Source organism: Taudactylus pleione, unplaced genomic scaffold (assembly GCF_031769625.1).
Source record: "Taudactylus pleione unplaced genomic scaffold, aTauple2 ptg000393l, whole genome shotgun sequence".
Lineage (NCBI taxonomy): Eukaryota > Metazoa > Chordata > Amphibia > Anura > Myobatrachidae > Taudactylus > Taudactylus pleione.
Genome location: NW_028284794.1, coordinates 5,532,822 through 5,553,055, shown reverse-complemented (window position 1 = coordinate 5,553,055; position 20,234 = coordinate 5,532,822). Strand labels below are relative to the sequence as shown.

General features: G+C 50.7%; 1 protein-coding gene across 4 annotated transcripts in view; it reads left to right on the top strand.

Moving 5' to 3' along the window:
* The window catches only part of STAG3 (STAG3 cohesin complex component), a 183,949-nt gene that overhangs the window by 37,124 nt on the left and 126,591 nt on the right, over nt 1-20,234 (top strand). For all 4 annotated transcript variants that reach the window (XM_088446139.1, XM_088446141.1, XM_088446137.1 and 1 more), the window contains exons 9-12: nt 2,005-2,078; nt 17,895-18,018; nt 18,107-18,205; nt 18,281-18,360. In XM_088446139.1, coding sequence (XP_088302265.1) covers nt 2,005-2,078; nt 17,895-18,018; nt 18,107-18,205; nt 18,281-18,360 — 377 coding nt within the window. The remainder of the gene's footprint in view (nt 1-2,004; nt 2,079-17,894; nt 18,019-18,106; nt 18,206-18,280; nt 18,361-20,234) is intronic.

Genomic DNA, 20,234 nt, shown 5'->3' with positions numbered 1-20,234 from the left:
TTCGTGCTCTATGGATTTCACAAAAAGAGTTGGCCAGCCAACAAACAGACATTGGCTAGATGACTTCGCATGACTATCTCACAAGCTTACACGCAGGCAGATCTTCCTGTACCGGCTGCTGTTACTGCTCATTCTATTCACTCTGTGGGTCCCTCGAGGGCAGCTCGCTGTGGCGTCTCAGCTTAACAGCTTTGTAAGGCGGCCATGTGGTCTTCTGTACACACCTTCGATACATTTGCCTCTCAGGATGCTTCATTTGGACGCCAGATTCTCCTCTCAGCTCAGGAGCGTCCCCTCCCTTGAATAATTGCTTTGGGACATCCCCAAGGTCTCCATGTGGATCCCTATGGACCCTGAAGAAGAAAATTGAGTTATGGTAAAACTTACCTTTGTTAACTCTTTCTTCAAAGTCCATAGCGTCCATAGGGCACCCGCCCTGACGCCCCTGACTTCACATGGGCTAGGTTTCCTGGTCACCGGTTTCCCGTCTCCTTGAGAGTGATTCTTTTGTGTACCAGTCTTCCTTCTCTCTTCTCCTCCTCCGGCCTTTGGCTTGTCACGAACTGAGGTGCCTCTGGCTCGGGGGCGGGGTATAGGGGGATGGACCGATGCATCCTGGGAGCTGAAAGCTTTAACTGCCCCAAGGTCTCCCTGTGGACCCTCAGGACATCAAAGAAAAAGAGTCAACAAAGGTAAGTTTTACCATAACTCTTAATTTTTCCCATCAGATGCCCTGAATGCCCTTTTAAATGTCAGTCTGATGTCCGCATACACCCCCCCCCCCCCATCATGTCCCAGAACGTCCAGGAGAATCCCCAAATTTTGGGTGGCATCCTTAGATAGCTGTCGCTCACTTCCCGAGTGAAGTGGGCTGCCCGGGTTGGCGCAAATGGCATCATCGTAGCCCTTCCCCCTACTTCACATAGTCGGGGAAACTGGTTCACAGCGGGTGTGGGGCGACGATGACGAAATCTCATACACACTCCCGTGCCACTAATCTTGCTGTGCTGTGCCACGCCTCTTGGACCTCCCACCCGTATGCTCCCCCTACATTCCCCTTATATGCCCATCAGATGTGCACACATCTGTCGTCCCCAAAGTATCTTTTAATTTAGGGTCTCCCCCACTCACCATGCAGAGCAGGCACAGAAAGGCGGGAGAGCGCACTCTCCTCCTCCACCTTCTGCCATTGGATGAGCCGTCCCTGTGCTGCATGTCCAATGACTGATTGCAATGTTGCTGGCAATTCTGCGGGTGGAGGAGGGGCTTAGTATTAGAAGGCGGGGGGGGAGGGGGCAACTGGGGTCCACCTGGCTTTGGCGGGCACCTATACTGTTTTGTGAATAATCCAGCCCTGGCTGGCGGTCAGACCCGAGTGGGTTTTGCATTATGAGCAGCAGCGGCTCCTGCCCTCTTACCTGCATTGTTTGCAGCCCCGAGAAGCCCTGTAGGGCTGCCCGAAAGGCAGAGCAGCGGCTTCCACTGGAAGCCGCTCTCTGCTGATCGCAGCCCGGGCTGGCAATCCCAGGGGGAGGAGACTCCTCCTGTCTTCAGCTTGACTGGCAGGTGGCGCTTCCAATAGGAAGCCACCTCCAGTCACAGTGGAGCCAGTGCAGTCATGGTCTGCACTGGCTCACTGAACAGTGGAGGATTTTACTGGGGGGGGGGGGGGCTGCAGCCTCATAGCCCCTAGGTGAGATCCGCCACTGATTGCTAGCGAAAAGCTCTATAATAGCCTCTGCTGGTTCTGTTTTCCCTCGTTTTGCTGCTATATGTAAATGAACCCTGCACGTAGTGGGAGGGGCTAAGGTGAATGATTAGATCTGTGTGCCCTCCCACCAGTGGGTGGTGCTTAAACTCAATGGTAATGTCTGCGTCCCCTTTTGGACTCGGAACAGGATTTATCTGTAATGCCCTGGTTTCCCAGCATGTATGTATGTAAGTGTTCACCCCACTCAGATATTATAAAATGTAACATAAACTATTTTTATATTCTGTACACAGATCCGTTCACATTTGGAGGAGATCGGTAACATGATGAATAGTTTGTTTAAAGGCGTCTTCGTGCATCGTTATCGGTAAGTGCCGCCCGGCATCTGTGGCCTGTGCTACGTTACGCACATCGCCCCCCCATTTTATAATATGGATACTTTGACATAACAGCAGCGCAGAGAATTTCAGCTCTGTCGCCTCCAGCTTGTTGGCGCGATGTAGACGATCAAAGCGTCTAAACATTTATCAGCAGCACAGAATAGAAGTGAGATTTCCATCCATCTGGTACAGAAGACGTGGTGTGATAGGAAGAGACCATATGACAACGGTCAGTCTCGTTGCTGCCTTGTCGGGCCACACAAAGGCGAAGTCAGTCATGGGTTCCTATGATTTCATCCCACTTTTACTTGTGGCCAGCCAGAGTACACTGTGCCTTTCTCTATGATCACTCGCCATAAGGTGTGGGTGAGGCTGTAATAGAGACCCTGCAGACAAATCTCTCCTCCAACTGTCAATTATTATTGTTGTCGTTTATTTATATGGCGCCACAAAGGTTCCACAGCACCTAACAAAGTACATAAACAATTGAGCAGAACAAAAGAACAGTGACTTACAGTACAAGATATTGTAGGACAAGTACATGGTATATAAACATTGCTGCAACAGTGGTCATAACACTCAAATAAGTAGCAGGGTGGCAGAAGTCAAGGGTTAGGTGCCATGAATAATAGTAAGCACATGGAGGAAGAGGGCCTTGCTCGTGAGAGCTTACATTCTATAGGGGAGGGGCAGACAGACAGGGGAGACACAGATGGGGTAGACAGTGAGGATGGGACAAAGGATTAGGATGAGAGATGGATGGCTTAGATGAAAAAGTGGGTATGGAGAGCCCATTTGAAATTTTGTAAAGAGGTGGACAGATGGGGAAAGGGAGAGAGTTCCAGAGGTAGGGAGTTGCACGGGCAAAATTGTGCGGAGTGGAAGGAGGTGATCAGTTGGCAGGAGAGGCAGCATTCATTTTGCAGAGCAAAGAGGGCGGGTGGGAATGTGAAGGGAGATATTGTCAGATGTAAATGGGAGAGAATTGGGTGAGGGCTTTGTAAGTGAGTGTGAGAAGCTTGAATTAGGCTCTGAAGGGGAAGGGGAGCCAGTGTAGGGCTTGCAGGTAGGGGAGGCAGATGTAGAACGTTTGGAGGGGAAGATGAGCCGAGCATTAGCACTGAGGAGAGAGATGGGAGACACGGAGGCTAGATAGGAGGAGGTTACAGGGTATCCGCCTCATTGTTCATGCGCCTATACAGTAGCATTTCTGGACTTAGAGTTCACTTGAAAGCAGTATATTAGGCTAAAACTGTGTTGGGAAAACTGCTCTTTTTAATTCGAGGCACGGGAACTTTACTACACCGCGATGGAAGTCGGCCTAATGCAGAGGACAGAGCGGCTTCATGGAACGTGGTTGTGAGGATACGGGGTTCTCTCAATCACCCAGACACCGAGCAGATGAAACCAATGTGATGGTTTATTTTTCCACAGCACACAGCAACAGATAATATGTAATGGCAAGGGGTAAATACAGAGAACAGGCAATAAACAGGTAGCAGTCCAGACAGAGGCAGTCCCAGTAGAGTATAATGTCCCAGAACAATTCCACAAAATAGCTAGAGACCCTCAGTCCTCACAGTAGAAACTATCACTGATCACACAGCAGTGAATAGCGTATGTCCACTCAATCGCTTCCAGGACCCCACACATAGAAACTATCAGAGATCACACAGCAGTGATAGGGTCCAAACAATTGTTTCCAGGATCCCATACAATAGAAGCTAATCACAGAACACACAGCAATGAATAGCGTATAGGTCCTTGCAGAATTTACAAAGTATAAATCCACAGAACTGGTGATGCGTTCCACTAGTACCATGGCAGAGTGAGGCCTCTTAGCCAAAGTCAGCGACTAACATGTGGAGTTGCCTTCGGTGACATGTTTTAAAATCTTCCAATTTCCCACGATATTGTGACCACCCATTGGGGTTGCACCGTTTCCTGATTGGTGCGAGTCCCTTATGCTGTCACTTTCTCCTACCTCCTCTGGGTATTACTTCCCTGACGAACACCTGCTGGGATGGTTCCGTTCAGTCTACCAGATTCACATGAGGCACAAAACAGGCAAATGGAAGGAGGAGTAAATCCTGAGCGTCCCCTGGGGAGGTGGGAATTAACTTAGAGAGTCTATTGTTCTGGGAGGTGTCACCTTGCTCTAGTGGTTACGAATAACACAGACATATGGTCCAGGCTAACATCAAGGCTTATCCAGTATTAAACATTACAATTACTTACATTATTACAGTACATAATATTCATGGTAATGGAAATGTGTGTCCTGAGAATGATCACACATACACTAGGAGATGGGAAGGGGAACACAAAAGGACTAAAAAGTAAATTGATCTCTGCAAGGACTGAGATGCTGCCAGTACATTTCTACCACACATCTCATATCCTCACAGTGGTATTCAACCAGAAAAGTGCTTTATAATAACATGCACCTGGCTAAGTCTTACCAATAAATTGAATCATCGGTTTGTTTTTTTTGGTTTTAATAAACATTGTATACTAATTGAAAGGATAATATATACCGGTTGAGTCTCCCATATCCAAAATGCTTGGGACCAGGGGTATTTTGGATAACGGAATATTCCGTATTTTGGAATAATTGCATATCATAATGAAATATCTTGGGAATAGGACCCAAATATACACACAGAATGCATTTATGTGCTATATACACCTTATACACACAGCCTGCAGGTACTTTTATACAATATTTTCAATAATTTTGTGGCTCAAACAAAGTTTGTGTACAGAAATGAAATTAATTTATGTTTCATATACACCTTATACACACAGCCTGAAGATAATTTTATACAATATTTTTAATAGTTTGTGCCTTAGACAAAGTTTGTGTAAATTGAACCATCAAAAATCAAATGTTTAATTATCTCAATCATGCCAAAAAAATTCCGTATTTCGGAATATTTGGATATGGGAGACTCCAACCTGTACTAAAAATACAATGGGAATAATAAATACTTTCTGCGTTTTGCCCACCACTCCCCCGTTTCCTCCCCCCAGACAGCGCCTTCCTGTCAATTACACTGCGATCCCTGAAGGTATGAGTGCGGGTTCGCAGAGGGGGCTTACGCAGTTTTCTGATAATCACTCCACTGCATAATAATCGGAACAGCGTACGTCTCTGAATGAGGGCCTAAAATGTAAAAAGTGCACAATTTAGCTAAAAAGTGATATACTTATTTCTACTTCAGGGTCCATAGGGGGTCCACAGGGTTGACCTTGGGGTATAGCTGGATCTGGATCCACGGGCACCACGCAGTTAAAGCTTTGCTGCTCCCAGGATGCACTTGGGTCCGTCCTCCTCTATACCCTGCCCCGGCCACAGGCACCTCAGTTTTAGTTGGTGCCCGGCCGGAGTCGGGTCACCCTGTCGCAGTGGGGCTGCAGGAGCAGCCCCTAAGCTTTATTTTAAAAGAGAAATTTTTTATTTTTTTCTACTTTTTTTACACTATTAGAGCGGCAGCATCAGACTGTCCTTTAGGACGTCCACGCTGCCGCTCCTTCTCCCCGCTGGCGCCGCGACGCCAGTACAGCTCTGGGGATCGCGGCGGGACCCCAGAGCCTGTACTAGCCGGGCTCTGGGGACTCCCTTGACTGCTGCCGGACGCGACGGGGATCAGGTAAGCCGCGGGTCGCCGCGTGCGGCGGCCCGCGGATACTTCAATGCAGTCAGGAGCCTCCGGTCTCTGGGGACAGACCGGAGGCGCTAGCGGCGGCGGCGGGCTCCCCCTCAATTGAGGAATACCCCGCGTGTCCGCTAGACCACCAGGGTATCAGGCTGGTAGCGGGACCGGCAACCCGGGGGTTAATTGCTAGCCAGGGGAGGCAGCCTTCCCTGTCTAGCGGCTCCTCCCCTCAGCTCAGCGCGCCTTTCAACTAGGAGTCTGGCGTCGCTGAGCTGCTCTTATCTCTCGGCCACTCCTCCTCTGAGGTCTCCGGCGGCCATCTTTACTGGCACATCGCAGACTCCCAGGTGGTATCAAGTGGACCGGTCCCCCTGTGTACCTCTCCCCTGCTAAAGGACAGTGTACACAGCGCTATAGCCCTCCCAGACACTGAATCTGGGCGGTTGATTGTAGCGGAAGGTGCAGTGAGTACTAACTTTTCTGCATTGTATGTGACTATTGCTAGTGCTGCCTGTCTGTGACTTATTCTCCTTGCTGTCAGCTTATAACTATCCCTTTCCTTCTCCTACGGCCCGGCAGGTGTGTGGGGGAAGGGCGTTTTTCTGAGACCCTCACTTATATAAAACACGTATTTGTGGGGTCAGTCACATACGGTTGTGTGCTACACAGTACCATATCTGGGCTGTTGTGTCGCATACTGGTGAGTGCGCGGGTGTTAAAACCGTAATTCCTCTGGTGATACCTGTTTCTTGTGATTTACGGTATCATGTCTGATGAGGAGACTGAGCGCTCTGTGGCTCCTGTGCTATTTTCCTGCAGACGCTGTGCTGCTGGAGTTGATGGGGAGGACTTATCTCAGGATGGTCTGTGCGGGCGGTGCCAGCTGGTACCGGGCCCCTCCAAACCCCCTGTATCACAGGACCCTCCTTGGGCGATGTTTTCACAGGTGCTGGCGTCTATTGCGGACCGGTTATCGGTCCCATCAGCGGTCCCTTCTAGGGCGTTACCGCAGCCCACCATCCCCCATTCCCCGAGGGTTCCACAAATGTTGCGGTCTTCCCCCGGGGCCCAGACTGTGGGTCCTTACTCGGGACTGCCTGTGTATGTGCAGTCCTCCCCAGGGACGCGTCAGTCTGTAGTGCCTTTGCAGAGTTTTGCTCCGACGACTCCTCCGCCTTGGGTGGATGTTCTATCCAGCTCCGTACAGAGTCTGGCGGCTTCATCCTCGGCGTTTCAGTCCATGTTGCAAGGTGATGTGCCACCAAGGGTGTCTAAACGTCCGGTTGTGAGTTCACTAGCTGCGCAGTTGTCGGACTCGGAAGTGTCCTCAGATGATGGAGAAATCCATGAGGACTCTGACTCTGATGTCATGGGGCAGGAGGTGGAAGCTAAGTCCTCCATTAATGTTCCAGCCTTAGTTAGGGCGGTGCGGGCTATCCTACATGTTGAGGATGATGCGCCGGCTCCTAGGTCGAAGTTTCCTAATTTTAAAAAGGCCAAGGTGACCTCAACTGTGTTCCCCCTGTCTGATCAATTATCGGATCATATGGCGGCGGCCTGGCAATTACCTAGTAAGAGGTTCCATCCACAGAAGAGGTTGGCGGCGAACTATCCTTTTCCTGAAGCTCATTGCAGGAAATGGGAAACTCCGCCGGCGGTGGATTCCCACGTTACCCGCTTGATCAAAAGCGCGACGCTGCCATTGCCGTCTATCTCCTCTTTGAAGGATCCCACGGACAGGAAGGTGGAGACTTGTTTAAAGTCCATTTATTCTCTTTCCTGGGCGGTGGCTCGCCCGTCCATGGCTATCTCCTGGGTGGCTAAAGCCATTGAGGCATGGGCCAATGCCTTGGAGGATACCTTTCCTGATGAGGCTCCGGATATCCAGAGAGCGTTAGTGGGACAGATGCGGGATGCAGCTTCCTATATTGGGGAAGCGTCTTTGGATGCCAGCCTGCTCACTTCTAGGGTGTCGGCTGCAGCGGTGTCTGCTCGGCGCTCCCTGTGGCTGAGGTCCTGGAGGGCTGATGCAGATTCAAAAAAGGGTCTGGAGGCCTTGCCTTTTAATGGTGATTTACTATTTGGTCCGGATTTGGACAGAATAGTGGATACTTTGGCTAAGTCCAAGTCGGCTTTTCTCCCTTCGGCCTCTGCGCCGGCTAAAGTGAGGAGCTCTGCCTTTCGGTCCTTTCGGGTTCAGGGTAAGGCCAAGGGCCAGTCCTTCCCGAGACATTCGGCGACCAAGGCCGCACCCAAGCCCAAGAAGCAGGCATGGAGTGCTCGGCGCCCTTCTTCCAAGCAGGAGGATAAGCCTGCTGCCTGATGGGACGGGCCTCTCTCTGGGGGACCCCAGAGTGGGAGGCCGACTTCTCCAATTCGCCCAGTGTTGGCACAATACCACCACGGATGCCTGGGTTCGAGAAGTAGTCTCTCAGGGGTACGCCCTGTCTTTTCGGTTCAGGCCGCCCCACCAGTTTTTCTGTACGAGTCCTTCTCTGGACAAGACCAAAGCTGGTCAGATTCAGGTAGCTATAGAATCCTTGCTACAAGCAGGGGTCATTGTTCCCGTTCCGCAGTCTCAGCGCGGGACGGGGTACTATTCTACTCTGTTTCTGGTACAGAAACCCAATGGTTCTCATCGCCCTATCCTGAATTTGAAGTCTCTGAACAGATACCTCAGAGTTCCCAGGTTCAGGATGGAAACGTTACGTTCCATCATTCTGGCGATGGAACCCGGGGATTATATGGTCTCCCTCGATATCCAGGACGCCTATCTCCATGTGCCCATAGCACCGGCACATCAGCGGTATCTGAGGTTTGCTATCCTGAACCATCACTACCAATTTCGGGCGTTGCCTTTTGGCCTTTCCACGGCTCCGAGGGTGTTCACCAAGGTGATGGCGGTTATGGCTGCCCACCTTCGGGGTCAGGGTCTACGTCTGTTGCCGTACCTGGACGATCTTCTGCTGCTGGCGAGCTCCCCGGAGGTGCTTCTTCGACATCTCCACCTGACCATTGCTTGTCTTCAAGCACACGGGTGGTTGATAAACTGGAAGAGGTCCTCCCTGATTCCATCACAGCGGATGTTTCATTTGGGAGCCCTGCTGGATTCTCGTCAGCAGCAGATTTTCCTGACTCCAGAGAAGGTCTCCTCCCTGCAGCTGCGGATACACAGTTGCCTGAGCAGTTGCCGCCTGTCGGTCCATTCAGCTATGAGAGTTCTGGGGTCCATGGTGTCGACATTCGACATGGTGGAATTTGCCCAGTTCCATTCCCGGCCCCTGCAGGGACTGATTCTATCGGAATGGAACGGGTTACCTCACCGGATCCGCTCTCAGATGCTGGTGTTGTCCGCGGAGGTTCGGCAGTCTTTGGCTTGGTGGCTTCAGACGGTGCATCTGGTCGAGGGGCGCCCCTTTTGGATCCCGGACTGGGTCCTGCTCACGACGGATGCCAGTCTTCGGGGTTGGGGGGCAGTGACCGGCTCATTATCGCTTCAGGGTCGTTGGTCCGCGGAAGAAGCACTTCTCCCCATCAACATCCTGGAACTGCGGGCTGTGTACAGGGCCCTGCAGTCGTCCGGCCCCGCTCTTCACGGAAGGGCGGTTCAGGTGCAGTCCGACAACGCCACCACGGTGGCGTACATCAACCACCAAGGGGGAACTCGCAGTCGGGCAGCAATGTCGGAGGTGTCTCGCATTCTTGCTTGGGCGGAGTGTCACGTTCCAGCGATCTCGGCAGTCTTCATTCCCGGAGTCCTCAATTGGGAGGCGGACTTCCTCAGCCGTCACGATGTGCATCCCGGGGAATGGTCGCTTCACCCAGAGGTGTTTCAGCTACTCGTGGACAGGTGGGGGCTGCCGGAGCTGGACTTGATGGCCTCCCGTCACAATCACAAGTTGCCCGTTTACGGGTCAAGGACAAGAGACGCAGGCGCCTGTCTGGTAGACGCTCTGTCGGTGAAATGGACGTTTCACCTGGCGTATCTGTTTCCTCCGATATCCTTACTTCCTCGGGTTCTGCGGAAATTCAAGCAGGACGGCGGCACGCTCGTGCTGGTGGCTCCGGCGTGGCCCAGACGTCCTTGGTACTCCGATCTGAGGTGCCTCTCCATCGACGCTCCGTACCTTCTTCCTCTGCGTCGGGACCTGTTGTCTCAGGGGCCCTGCCTTTACCCGGATCTGGGTCGGCTGTCTTTGACGGCGTGGCTCTTGAGACAGCCGTCTTGAGGTCTAGGGGTTTCTCCAGTTCAGTGATTGGTACCATGCTTAGGGCACGCAAGCCTGCTTCCGCGCGGATTTACCACAGGGTGTGGCGCACTTATTTTCAGTGGTGTGAATCCAGAAACTATGATCCGCAGGTGTTCCGGGTTTCCAGAATCTTGGAATTTCTTCAATCGGGTTTGGACCTCGGCTTACGCCTGGCCTCTCTGAAGGTTCATGTGTCTGCTTTGTCCGTGTGGTTTCAGCGACGGATTGCTACACTGCCAGATGTTTACACCTTTTTCCAAGGTGTCTTCAGGAACCAGCCTCCCTTCGTGCCTCCGGTGGCTCCGTGGGACTTGTCGGTGGTACTGAGGGTCTTGCAGGGTCCTCCTTTTGAGCCGCTTGAGTCGGTGGAGCTCAAGTGGCTGACGTTTAAGACCATTTTTCTTCTGGCAATTGCTTCGGCCAGGAGGGTTTCAGAATTGGGGGCGCTTTCCTGTCGCCCTCCTTTTCTGATTTTTCACCAGGACAGGGCAGTGCTCCGCACGCGTCCTGAGTTTTTGCCCAAAGTGGTTTCAAAGTTCCACATTAATCAGGAACTTGTTGTGCCAGCTTTTCAGTCACCTGATCTTTCTGCTGGTGAGGCTTCCTTGGATGTGGTCCGGGCACTTAGAATCTATGTGGACCGGACTGCTTCGGTTAGGAAGTCGGATTCTTTGTTTGTCCTCTTCGGTTTTCACAAGAGGGGTTGGCCTGCCAACAAGCAAACGTTAGCCCGTTGGCTTCGTTCAGTTATTTGTGAGGCTTATGCGCAGGAGGGTTTACCTGTGCCAGCCTCTGTTAAGGCTCATTCCACTCGTTCTGTGGGTCCCTCTTGGGCTGCTAGACGTGGCGCCTCCGCTGTTCAGCTGTGTAAGGCGGCTACTTGGTCTTCAATTCAAACATTTTTGAGGTTCTATGCGTTTGACACCTTCGCCTCTCAGGATGCATCCTTTGGGCGCCGGGTACTCCTTTCAGCACAGGAGCGTCCCCGCCCTTAGTTGAACTGCTTTGGGACATCCCCAAGGTCAACCCTGTGGACCCCCTATGGACCCTGAAGTAGAAAACAAGAGATATGGTAAGAACTTACCTTTGTTATCTCTGTTTCTACGAAGTCCATAGGGTCCACAGGGCGCCCGCCCTGACGCACCTGGCTTCAAATGGGCTGTGTGGCTGGTCACCGGTTTTCCGTCTCCCATTACTGTGAGTATGGTTTCTTGTGTGTTCCAGTCTTCCTTCTCTCTGTTTAGTCTCCTCCTCCGGCCTTAGCTGCTTACCAACTGAGGTGCCTGTGGCCGGGGCGGGGTATAGAGGAGGACGGACCCAAGTGCATCCTGGGAGCAGCTGAAAGCTTTAACTGCGTGGTGCCCGTGGATCCAGATCCAGCTATACCCCAAGGTCAACCCTGTGGACCCTATGGACTTCGTAGAAACAGAGATAACAAAGGTAAGTTCTTACCATATCTCTTGTTTTTCTGCCTTTTTTTGCGTGCTTTTTTTCCCCTGAATTTTGCGTCTTAATTCGATAATAGTGTACTAAGGGCCTGATTCAGACCCGCTCGCGAGCGCATAGCGGGTCGATGTTTGGCCACTACGCATGCGCATGCCGGAGCCGGCTCCGACGTGCGCATGCGCGAGACCTGGCTAGCGACGGTCGCTCCGGGTCTTGCACCAAAAGGGGGCGGCTGTTGATTTTGATCGACAGCTCGCACCGTTTTGTAGGCGGGCAGGGGGGGGTGGCTGGCCAAAAGGAGGCGTTCCCGACGGAACGCCTGCCGTTTGGGGGCGGCCCCGCTGACATCACGAGTGATGTCAGTGGTGAGCTTCCGGCTCTATTAAGAGCCAGAAGCTCACTGGTGCTTGCGGGAACGAGACCCCCTACCTCAAGGGTTTCGTCGCAAGCCGCAATGGTCGAGACCATCGCGAGAATCACCTGGCCGCTCGCAATAGCTGTGGGTGGCCCGGAGGCCGCACCAAAAAAAAAAAAAAAACGCCCTGATTCAGAGCGGCCGGCTCTGAATCAGGCCCTAAGTACTTTGGATTAGCATAGCCCATTAAATTGCATATTTAAAAAAAAAAGTAGAATAGCGAAAGCTTAAGCTGCAAGTTCTGCAGCGCACCCAATGGGGCTATTTGGCACGATATGAGGATAGGTTTATGTGGACACATCTGCCCTAGTCTCTGACCATTAGTCAATCCAGTCTCCAGTACACTTCTACTTCACCGTCACTTTTGACCCTCACTCTCAGGGTCACAACCTGTATGGTGTCCCCATCGAGTAGCATCTAACTGACTACCCTACCCGATCCGTTACAGCCCTGTTACTACGTCACTGATACCCAGAAATCCTCTAGAACCGAGGCTCCCGAACGCCGCCATTGCAGTCCAGGTTTTAAGAATATCCACGCTTGAGCCCAGATTGTTAAATCAAATTGAGGTACTAATTAAGTCATCTCTGCTCAAGCATGGATATCCTTAAAACCTGGACTGTAATAGCGGAGTTTTAGGGACCTCTGCTCTAGACCAAATATATGCATAGACAAAAATAATTATATAAAACAAAAAACTAGATACCTAATAGTAAAAATATAAGATACTTTAAAATGTCTTGGTTCCATGTTATAAAGATTAATAGAAATTAAGTATTGTTATCGAGAATAATCTAAGTACACCCCCCCCCCCTCTCTTTTTAAACTATTGCAGCCTCTGGTTAATAGCATCGTAGGAGAGGAGATTATTTTACATGAGCTTTATTTGGGCTGTGGAATCGGTTTATACAGGGATATGGCTGCAGTTGTTGGCAGTGACTGGAAGCGTCAGCTATTTATATATTCCATGATGTGTGATCATCTGCTTTTCTCACTCTCACACATATAATGGCGCCAAGTGTTATACAGTACACGAAGCAGAGTCCTGCTGTAGGCTCTCCTGGGCGCGCAATCCATATTGTGGCATTTATTTTCTGTTTTACCCTACTGCCTGTTTTGCATTTACATCTAGATTTCCCTTCGGTCTCCAACTGCGCTTGCAGACTCCGGCAGGGCTGCACCTAAGGCAGCGTTTGTGATACCTCTTCACATCCTGCTTTACTTGTTTTCTCTCTCTCTGCATTACTTACTTTGTTTGCGGCATGTATGTAACTAGTTGTTCTATTTTTATAGTAAGCTACATCAGTGATCGCGCTGAGCCAAAAAAAATAAATTAAAAAAAATGTTGGTCCCAGGGGATCCTACCTGACCTGTTCTGGGTCAGAAAATGAAGGTTTTCTGTAAATCTAACTTAGCAGCTACAGCCCATGAAGCATGTAGCAGATAACATTGGCCCTGGTAGGAAAAAAACAAACACATTAATCCCCACATGAACAAAAAAAAACACATATTGGCCCCGATAGTGTTTTTTTTTTTTTTTTTTATCCTGGCACCCATAGGAGAAAAAACACATATTGGCCCCCTTACAAAAAAAAAAAACACATTTGCCCCGGCAGGAAAAAAATGAAATTAAACACACGGATTCAAATTCATTGCACTGCATCTTAGTGGCGGGAGGCAGCAGGCAGCTACGTGACGTCATGTCGATGCATCATCATCTCTAGGGTCTCGCCAGGATCGGGCTGCGTCTGAGCCACCTGGAGAAGTCCAACGCTGCCAGGCTACAAGGATGCGGCACGGTGCGTGCAGACTATGTTGCATCAGAATTTGTGGGGCCCAGTATAAATGAAACAAGTAGCGCTCCCCGATCAGAGGCACACAGATAGGGGGAAATGGGCAGATGCTCAAAAAGTACTGTTCACTCTAGGCAGGGCGCTGGACCTATAGAAAGGGCACATCTGCGTGCCCCAGAAAAGGGGGCATGGCCAAGGAAAAGGGGGCGTGTCTTTAAGACTCATCCCCTCTTCGTGACTTTTGGGGGTGTGCCCGGCACTTCTGGATATGCCGGGCTGCCGTAAGTGTGAATGGATGCTGGGTGCATGCGCCTGGCGTCCATTTACCTGGCGGTGACCGCTACGCCGCAGTGTGCCCCACCCGTGGGACACTGCGACCTGCAAGTGGGGGGCGGCACCTGCAGGCTGTTTTCAGTGGGGCGCCGGAGGGCAGGGTGCTTTTTGCCCTTTAGAAATAGGGCAGGGCGCGGCACCCCCCTAAATCAGCCTAGCGGGAACGCTAGATAAGGGACAGATAATGGGCATGGAGAGGCACACATGGGGGTTGGGCAGAGGCACACATGGGGAAGGGGGTAGAGAGAGAGAGAAAAGTAAATATATGGAAAAAAAAAAACTAGCCATTGACAGGCATACCTGGTGATGAGGATGGGGTCAAAGAACTGCAGACCCAGATTTTATACACAACTAGCGGGAGGAGGTGTGTTGGGGGGGATCTCTATATACTCGCCAGGGCCTGGCAGCAGTGACATCAGATTGGCTGCCTGTCGTTACTGTGCGCCGGCTGTGGGGAGCAGTCTCTGGAGTTTCCTGCTCACCATACTGAGCTCCGCACGCCCGCCGCAATGTAATGCCAGGCAGCCAATCAGATTTGCTGCTAGACTGCCTGTCACACATGTCACTCAGTGTGTATGCACAGCCACCTGGCAGCCGTCGGACAACTCCCCCCTCCCCTCGTATAGACAATAGCGGGCCCCCCAAAAACCGCTGGACCCCTTACACGTAATCGCCCTGATGGTGGCCACACAACGCCCTCTATGTGGTGGTGCCCTTGTGCAGCCACTCTGCTCTGACATACCCCGGCCCTGAGCACCAAACAGTCACTTGCTCTCCAGAAAACCCCCACCCGCTGCCCACGTACACTTACCGGAGGCCGTTTCCACGCCGGGTGCAGGGGCCGTCGTCACACCGGGTCATGGAGCCGCATTTCTCTGTAGTGTCACTGCATGATTCGGTAAAGGCGTTTTTTTTTTTTTTTGCCGGAAATTCATCTAAGTCCCAATCTGATCCCCATCGCACTGTGACTTAGATGCATTTTGGGCAGAAAAAGACACCTGACGCTAGCAGTTAGCACGGGACCTGGCGGCTCACCCATGCCAGGCAAGTCTTGCAGCGTGGCGTATTGAGGCTACATGTACGAGGACACATCGGTAAGTTTGTTTTTGTTTTGTTTTTTTGTATTTTTGTTTTTTTACAACCTTATTTGTCCTCCAGATGGATCTTCCACCCAGATGGGAGAGAAATACAGTATTTGAGCTTTTTTTTTTTTTTTAAGTGCTCTTATGCCTTCTGCTGTTGGTTGACCCTATTAGGTTGTATGTGTCTATTCTATTTGGATAACAGTTCTCTAAGTAAGAATCCAATTGCTCTCTTACATCCTATGGGGGGCGCTGACACTTGGGCAAATAGAGGACCCTTCCAGGGGTTTGGTGCTTTAGGAATATTGGGCCTGATTCAGCAAGGATCGCAGTCGGCCGATTGTCGCGTCCTGCGCATGCAACGCAGTGCGCGAACTAGCTATTGCGTTCGGGACTGCGATCTCAGCAACCACGCAGAGCCTTCGGAGATTGATTGACAGGAAGTGCCGTTTGTGACTGGTAACGGGGGGGTGTCAGGGCGAACGTAGGGGTGCCAGTGCGTTTCAACGCCGTTGCAGGAGCGTGCATACATTAGCCACATGCGATACCATACGCAGTAGAAAAAGGAGGGGGATTTAACCCCCTATTGTACCTCAGCACACTGAATAATACCTGCAACAATATATGAAGAATATATGGTCATAGAAATTCAGAGATATAAGTTGCATGCATTTGCAAATACATGGGAGGCTGCTAGGCCACGTAACGGCTTCTCTGTTACTAGCGGTCCCTAACACTAAGGGGTTCACGTCCGGGGCGCAGTGCCATACGCAGCCTGAGGCCTCATAGCGTGCGCTGAAGTTAGTAGTTCCTGAGTGAGGTCTGACCTGCCTTATCTGTGCGTATGGGTCCGATGTTGCCGATTATTTTGCTACGGTATGTTGCTAAAGTGTACTGGTGTGAATAAGGGGAAGTGGGCGTCCTTATGTTAGGCTGCGATCGCAATGCGAATTCAATCATTTGCATATCACCGCCGATATTAGCAACTGCGTTGCGTGCGTATTAGCAACTGCAATCCTTGCTGAATCATGCCCATTGTGGGTACACACTGCACGATGTAGGTAATGTTCCGATCTCGTTGACGATTTCCCTTGAACTCCTGAACACTCCCAGACAAACGATATTGTGCAAACATGGAACGATTGTACAAACGATATATCGTCTGGCAGCAAACAGCCTCACGATGCATCTTCTGTCTCTCTGTCGGCTGGTACAAAATGGTGGAGGGGAGTGGCCAGGAAAAGTGACGACAAATCGTTTCGTCGTCCATGAAATCGCTCATCGTGCATACACACGGAATGATGTGTGTCAAATCGTGAAAGACCGGTCGAGATCTTTCTGCATGTTGAAGAGATCAACGACCAGCGGGAGCGCGCATCGCATTATCGTGACTTCACGCGGCACACTTTTAAATGATTTGTCCTTCCAATCAATCAAATATGGCAATATCGTTTAAAAAATAGTTCCATGTGTGGCATCCTTCAGACTAAAACCTCCCCCCTCCTATAGCCCCTCCCTGAAAGTTTTATATATTGCACTCATTTTAATCCTTCAATATATGCAGTGGTCAGTGTTATTACTGCAAGCAAAATGCCAGGAGCAGGATTCGGATGTACTGTTGCTGTGGTACTTCGTAACACTGCCCTGTTCCACTATGAGGGACTACCTCCAGAGAGCCGAGGAACAGGTTCTCTGAATGCCTGTGGGTGGTAGCACGGATCTGTTAGAAACAGCTTTGGGTAAAACCGTGGCCCCAGTCTGTTACAGAGCTTACACAGATTGCCACACGTCCTGGGCACTACTGGTGAAACATCGAGTAACAAGGCAGTTCAACTGAAGGAGCTTTGGGCCAGGAGTTCTTGAGATCCATGACTGCTCCTCCTGAGGAGCCAATCCGGGCTCAAAGCCTGGGGATTCAGTCAGTGAGTCCATCTCTATAGCGAAGATTCTGAAACATCCTGCGGTAAAGACCTGTATATAGTATTCATTCTAGCACCCTGCGCCTTTCACAACCCGTCGCAGTACCTCTTTCCTGCCTGGGGGCGTCGCTCTGTGCTAGAAGCACCAGAGCACCCAGCCGATGCAACAAAACTGCCGAGTTAATGACCAGAGTGTGCTAGAAGCACCAGAGCAGAGAGCGACGCCCCAGGGTGGGAGAGAGGAACTGCACAGGTTGTGAGAAGTGCAGGGCACTAGAATGAACACTATAAACCGGAAACCGATGATGTTTACGTCCTCGGTCATGCCCGTAAGAGAGTATGGATTGCGTTGACGCAAACAATTGCTAGATGGATTCCTTTAGTGACTCAGCAGATTCTACCAGAGCGGGGAGCACCTCCTGGGCGACGCAGAACGTGCCGCAGCTGTCCGCCTGATCTCTGCGCATACATGTACTAAGTTTTTTACAGGTTCAATGTTTTTGCATTAGAGGATGCCAGTTTTGGGGTTAAAGCACTTACCTCCTCCACTTCTGAGTGTGCCCACCCATAGGGGCCCGATTCTCTCATGCGGATCCTGGTTTAACTAATTGACTGAGTTCCGTACAGGGAGGCGATATAGAATCATGGAAGATTCTTACCACTATATTCCTAAAAGCACCAAACTCCTGATAGGGCCTGCTGTACCCCAGCATCCGTGTCCCACAATGGATGCAGCAGAGAAAAGGATTTAACGGAAGTATACAAAGCCCATTCCCTCGCTCCTATCATAACTTTGACTCCTCAACCTGTTTCCCTTTTGCACTCCGGTCAGAGCCCACCTACTCTTTTATACAGAGTTTTCTGCAACGTCTACAGTCCCTGATCCTTTTCTGTCATTGTTACCAGGGACATACACGCCGACGTCCGTGCGCTCTGCATCGAGGAGCTCGGAGTGTGGATAACGACCTACCCGCAGTCCTTCCTGAATGACAGCTATCTGAAGTACATGGGGTGGACGCTGCATGACAAGGTGAGGAGGGGAGAGGGATGGCGGCGGTGAGTCGGGGTGATCGGGCCCAACATGCTAAATGACGGGGGGATCTCCTGTGTTTCTGCAGCAGGGGCACGTGAGGTTGCAGTGCGTGCGCAGCCTGCAGGAGTTGTACGTAGTCCCGCAGTGGGCAGGGAAGCTGGAGCTTTTCACCAGTAGATTCAAGGTGAGATTCATACATGCACCCCGTGTGCGTGCCGTGTTACATGTTTACATGCGTGACCTTATTCTCCTCTCCCAGGATAGGGTATTATCTATGGTTCTGGACAAAGAGACGCCGGTGGCTGCTGAAGCGATAAAGCTGATTGCTCTCATCTACAAGTAAGTTAAGTGCGGGGCATATTATTATATAATAATGTTATACGTGCCCCTTCTGCAGCACGTCACAGCAAGGCTCCGGAATGTAAACCCTTACGGCAATGCCGGGCAGGTTATGGCCCTCAATCAGAGCTGCTCGTAAGCGGCCGCTCGTTCGTTCTGACCGATGTTCGCACATCTGCGCATGCGTACGGATTTTAATACGCATGCGCGAACCAGTCAGGGCGGCCGAAATTCGTTTGTTCGCTATATTGCGAATGCCTGCTATTTTGAGTGACAGATGAGGCGTATGTGGGTGGTAACAGGGGAAGGTGCTTGAAAACGGGGGAGTGGAATTAGAACGCAGGCGTGCTTAAAGGTCAAAACGGGCGTTTTAAGGGAGTGCATAATTAATACAGCAGCGTTATTGACCACGTCACTTGTTTTTGTTTTTTTACTCTGAACTGCTCGCAAAATAGCGGTTGAAAAAACCAACCACAAGAATAGCGAGCAGTTCATACGCTGTTCGATGTACTCGATTAATCTATTAAATAGCGGACATGACGTATGGTGCGAGCGGCCAGGGGGAGTATTTTTCAAAATAACAACCGCAAGTTTTGCTCGCTCGTTCAGACTTGGAGGCGTGAACCGACCGCAATGAGCGAACGGTTCATTTGAATAGCCACCCCTTGTTTTAGAACGAACGACCGCAAATAGCGAGCGGCTCTGAATGAAGCCCAATGTCCCCTGTTAGAGAGACATTTGGGGCACAATGTATTGGGGGAGGTGTTATTTTATTATTTATTTTATTAACAATTTCTTAAATAGCGCAGTATATTCCGTTGCGCTTTACAATTGGAAACATTAATAGAACAAAACTGGGTAATAACAGACAGATATATAGGTAGGAAGGCCCTGATCGCAAGCTTACAATCTATAGGGAAACAGGCATTGATACACAAGGATAGGTGCTATATATTGCAATTTTGGTCCAGCCAGAATGCAGAGTTTCTTGGTGGGCTGCATGATCCAGTCACACAGGAATGTCGGCCAAATGTCAGGAGGATGTGAAAGAAAGACAGTGTGTGAGGTTATGTGATGACTGTGAAAGGGGATGTAATTAGATATGGAAGCTATGAAGGTTATGTGGGCTGTTCTGGAATCTGATAAGCTTGCTTGAAGAGGTGAGTTTTCAGGGAACGCTTGAAGGATTGGAGACTAGAGGAAAGTCTTAGTGTGAGTGGTAAGACATTCCACAGAGTGGGTGCAGCGCGAAGAAAGTCCTGTAACCATGAATGGGAGCAAGTAATGCGCGGGGATGAGAGACGCAGATCTTGTGCTGAGCGCAGAGGTCGGGTTGGGAGATATTTTGAGATGAGTGAAGAGATGTATGTTGGTGTGGTTTGATTAATGGCCTTATGTGTAAGTAACAGTATTTTGTATTGAATACGGTAGAAAGCCGGCAACCAATGGAGGGGCAGCAGACGATGAACGTTTGGCGAGGAATATAAGCCTCGCCCAGTCGCACTTACCTAGCTGGGTTTTCAAGCCTTCTTGGGTCCCAAATTTGACCAGTTACTTTTCCTAATAGCTACATGGTTGGGAGAATGCAAATAGCGGACAGCTCCTTGCTGATGCTGAGTCAGACCCTGCAGTGCCCACGTATTGCTTCTGCCTCTTTATGCAAATACCGCTGCAAAGCCCTCTCCTGGCGTCTGCATGCGCAAGGACTGAGACCTCCCACTTTGAGCGCCTTTAGGCATAACCATCGGTCGCAACTTCTAAACTTGCCCCAGACTAGGTGCACATTCTCCGTCAGAGGCCGGCCTCCAAATAGAGCGTTTCATGCGAGACAGCAACACGACCGCAACACCCCTATAACACTCCCATAAGACAGA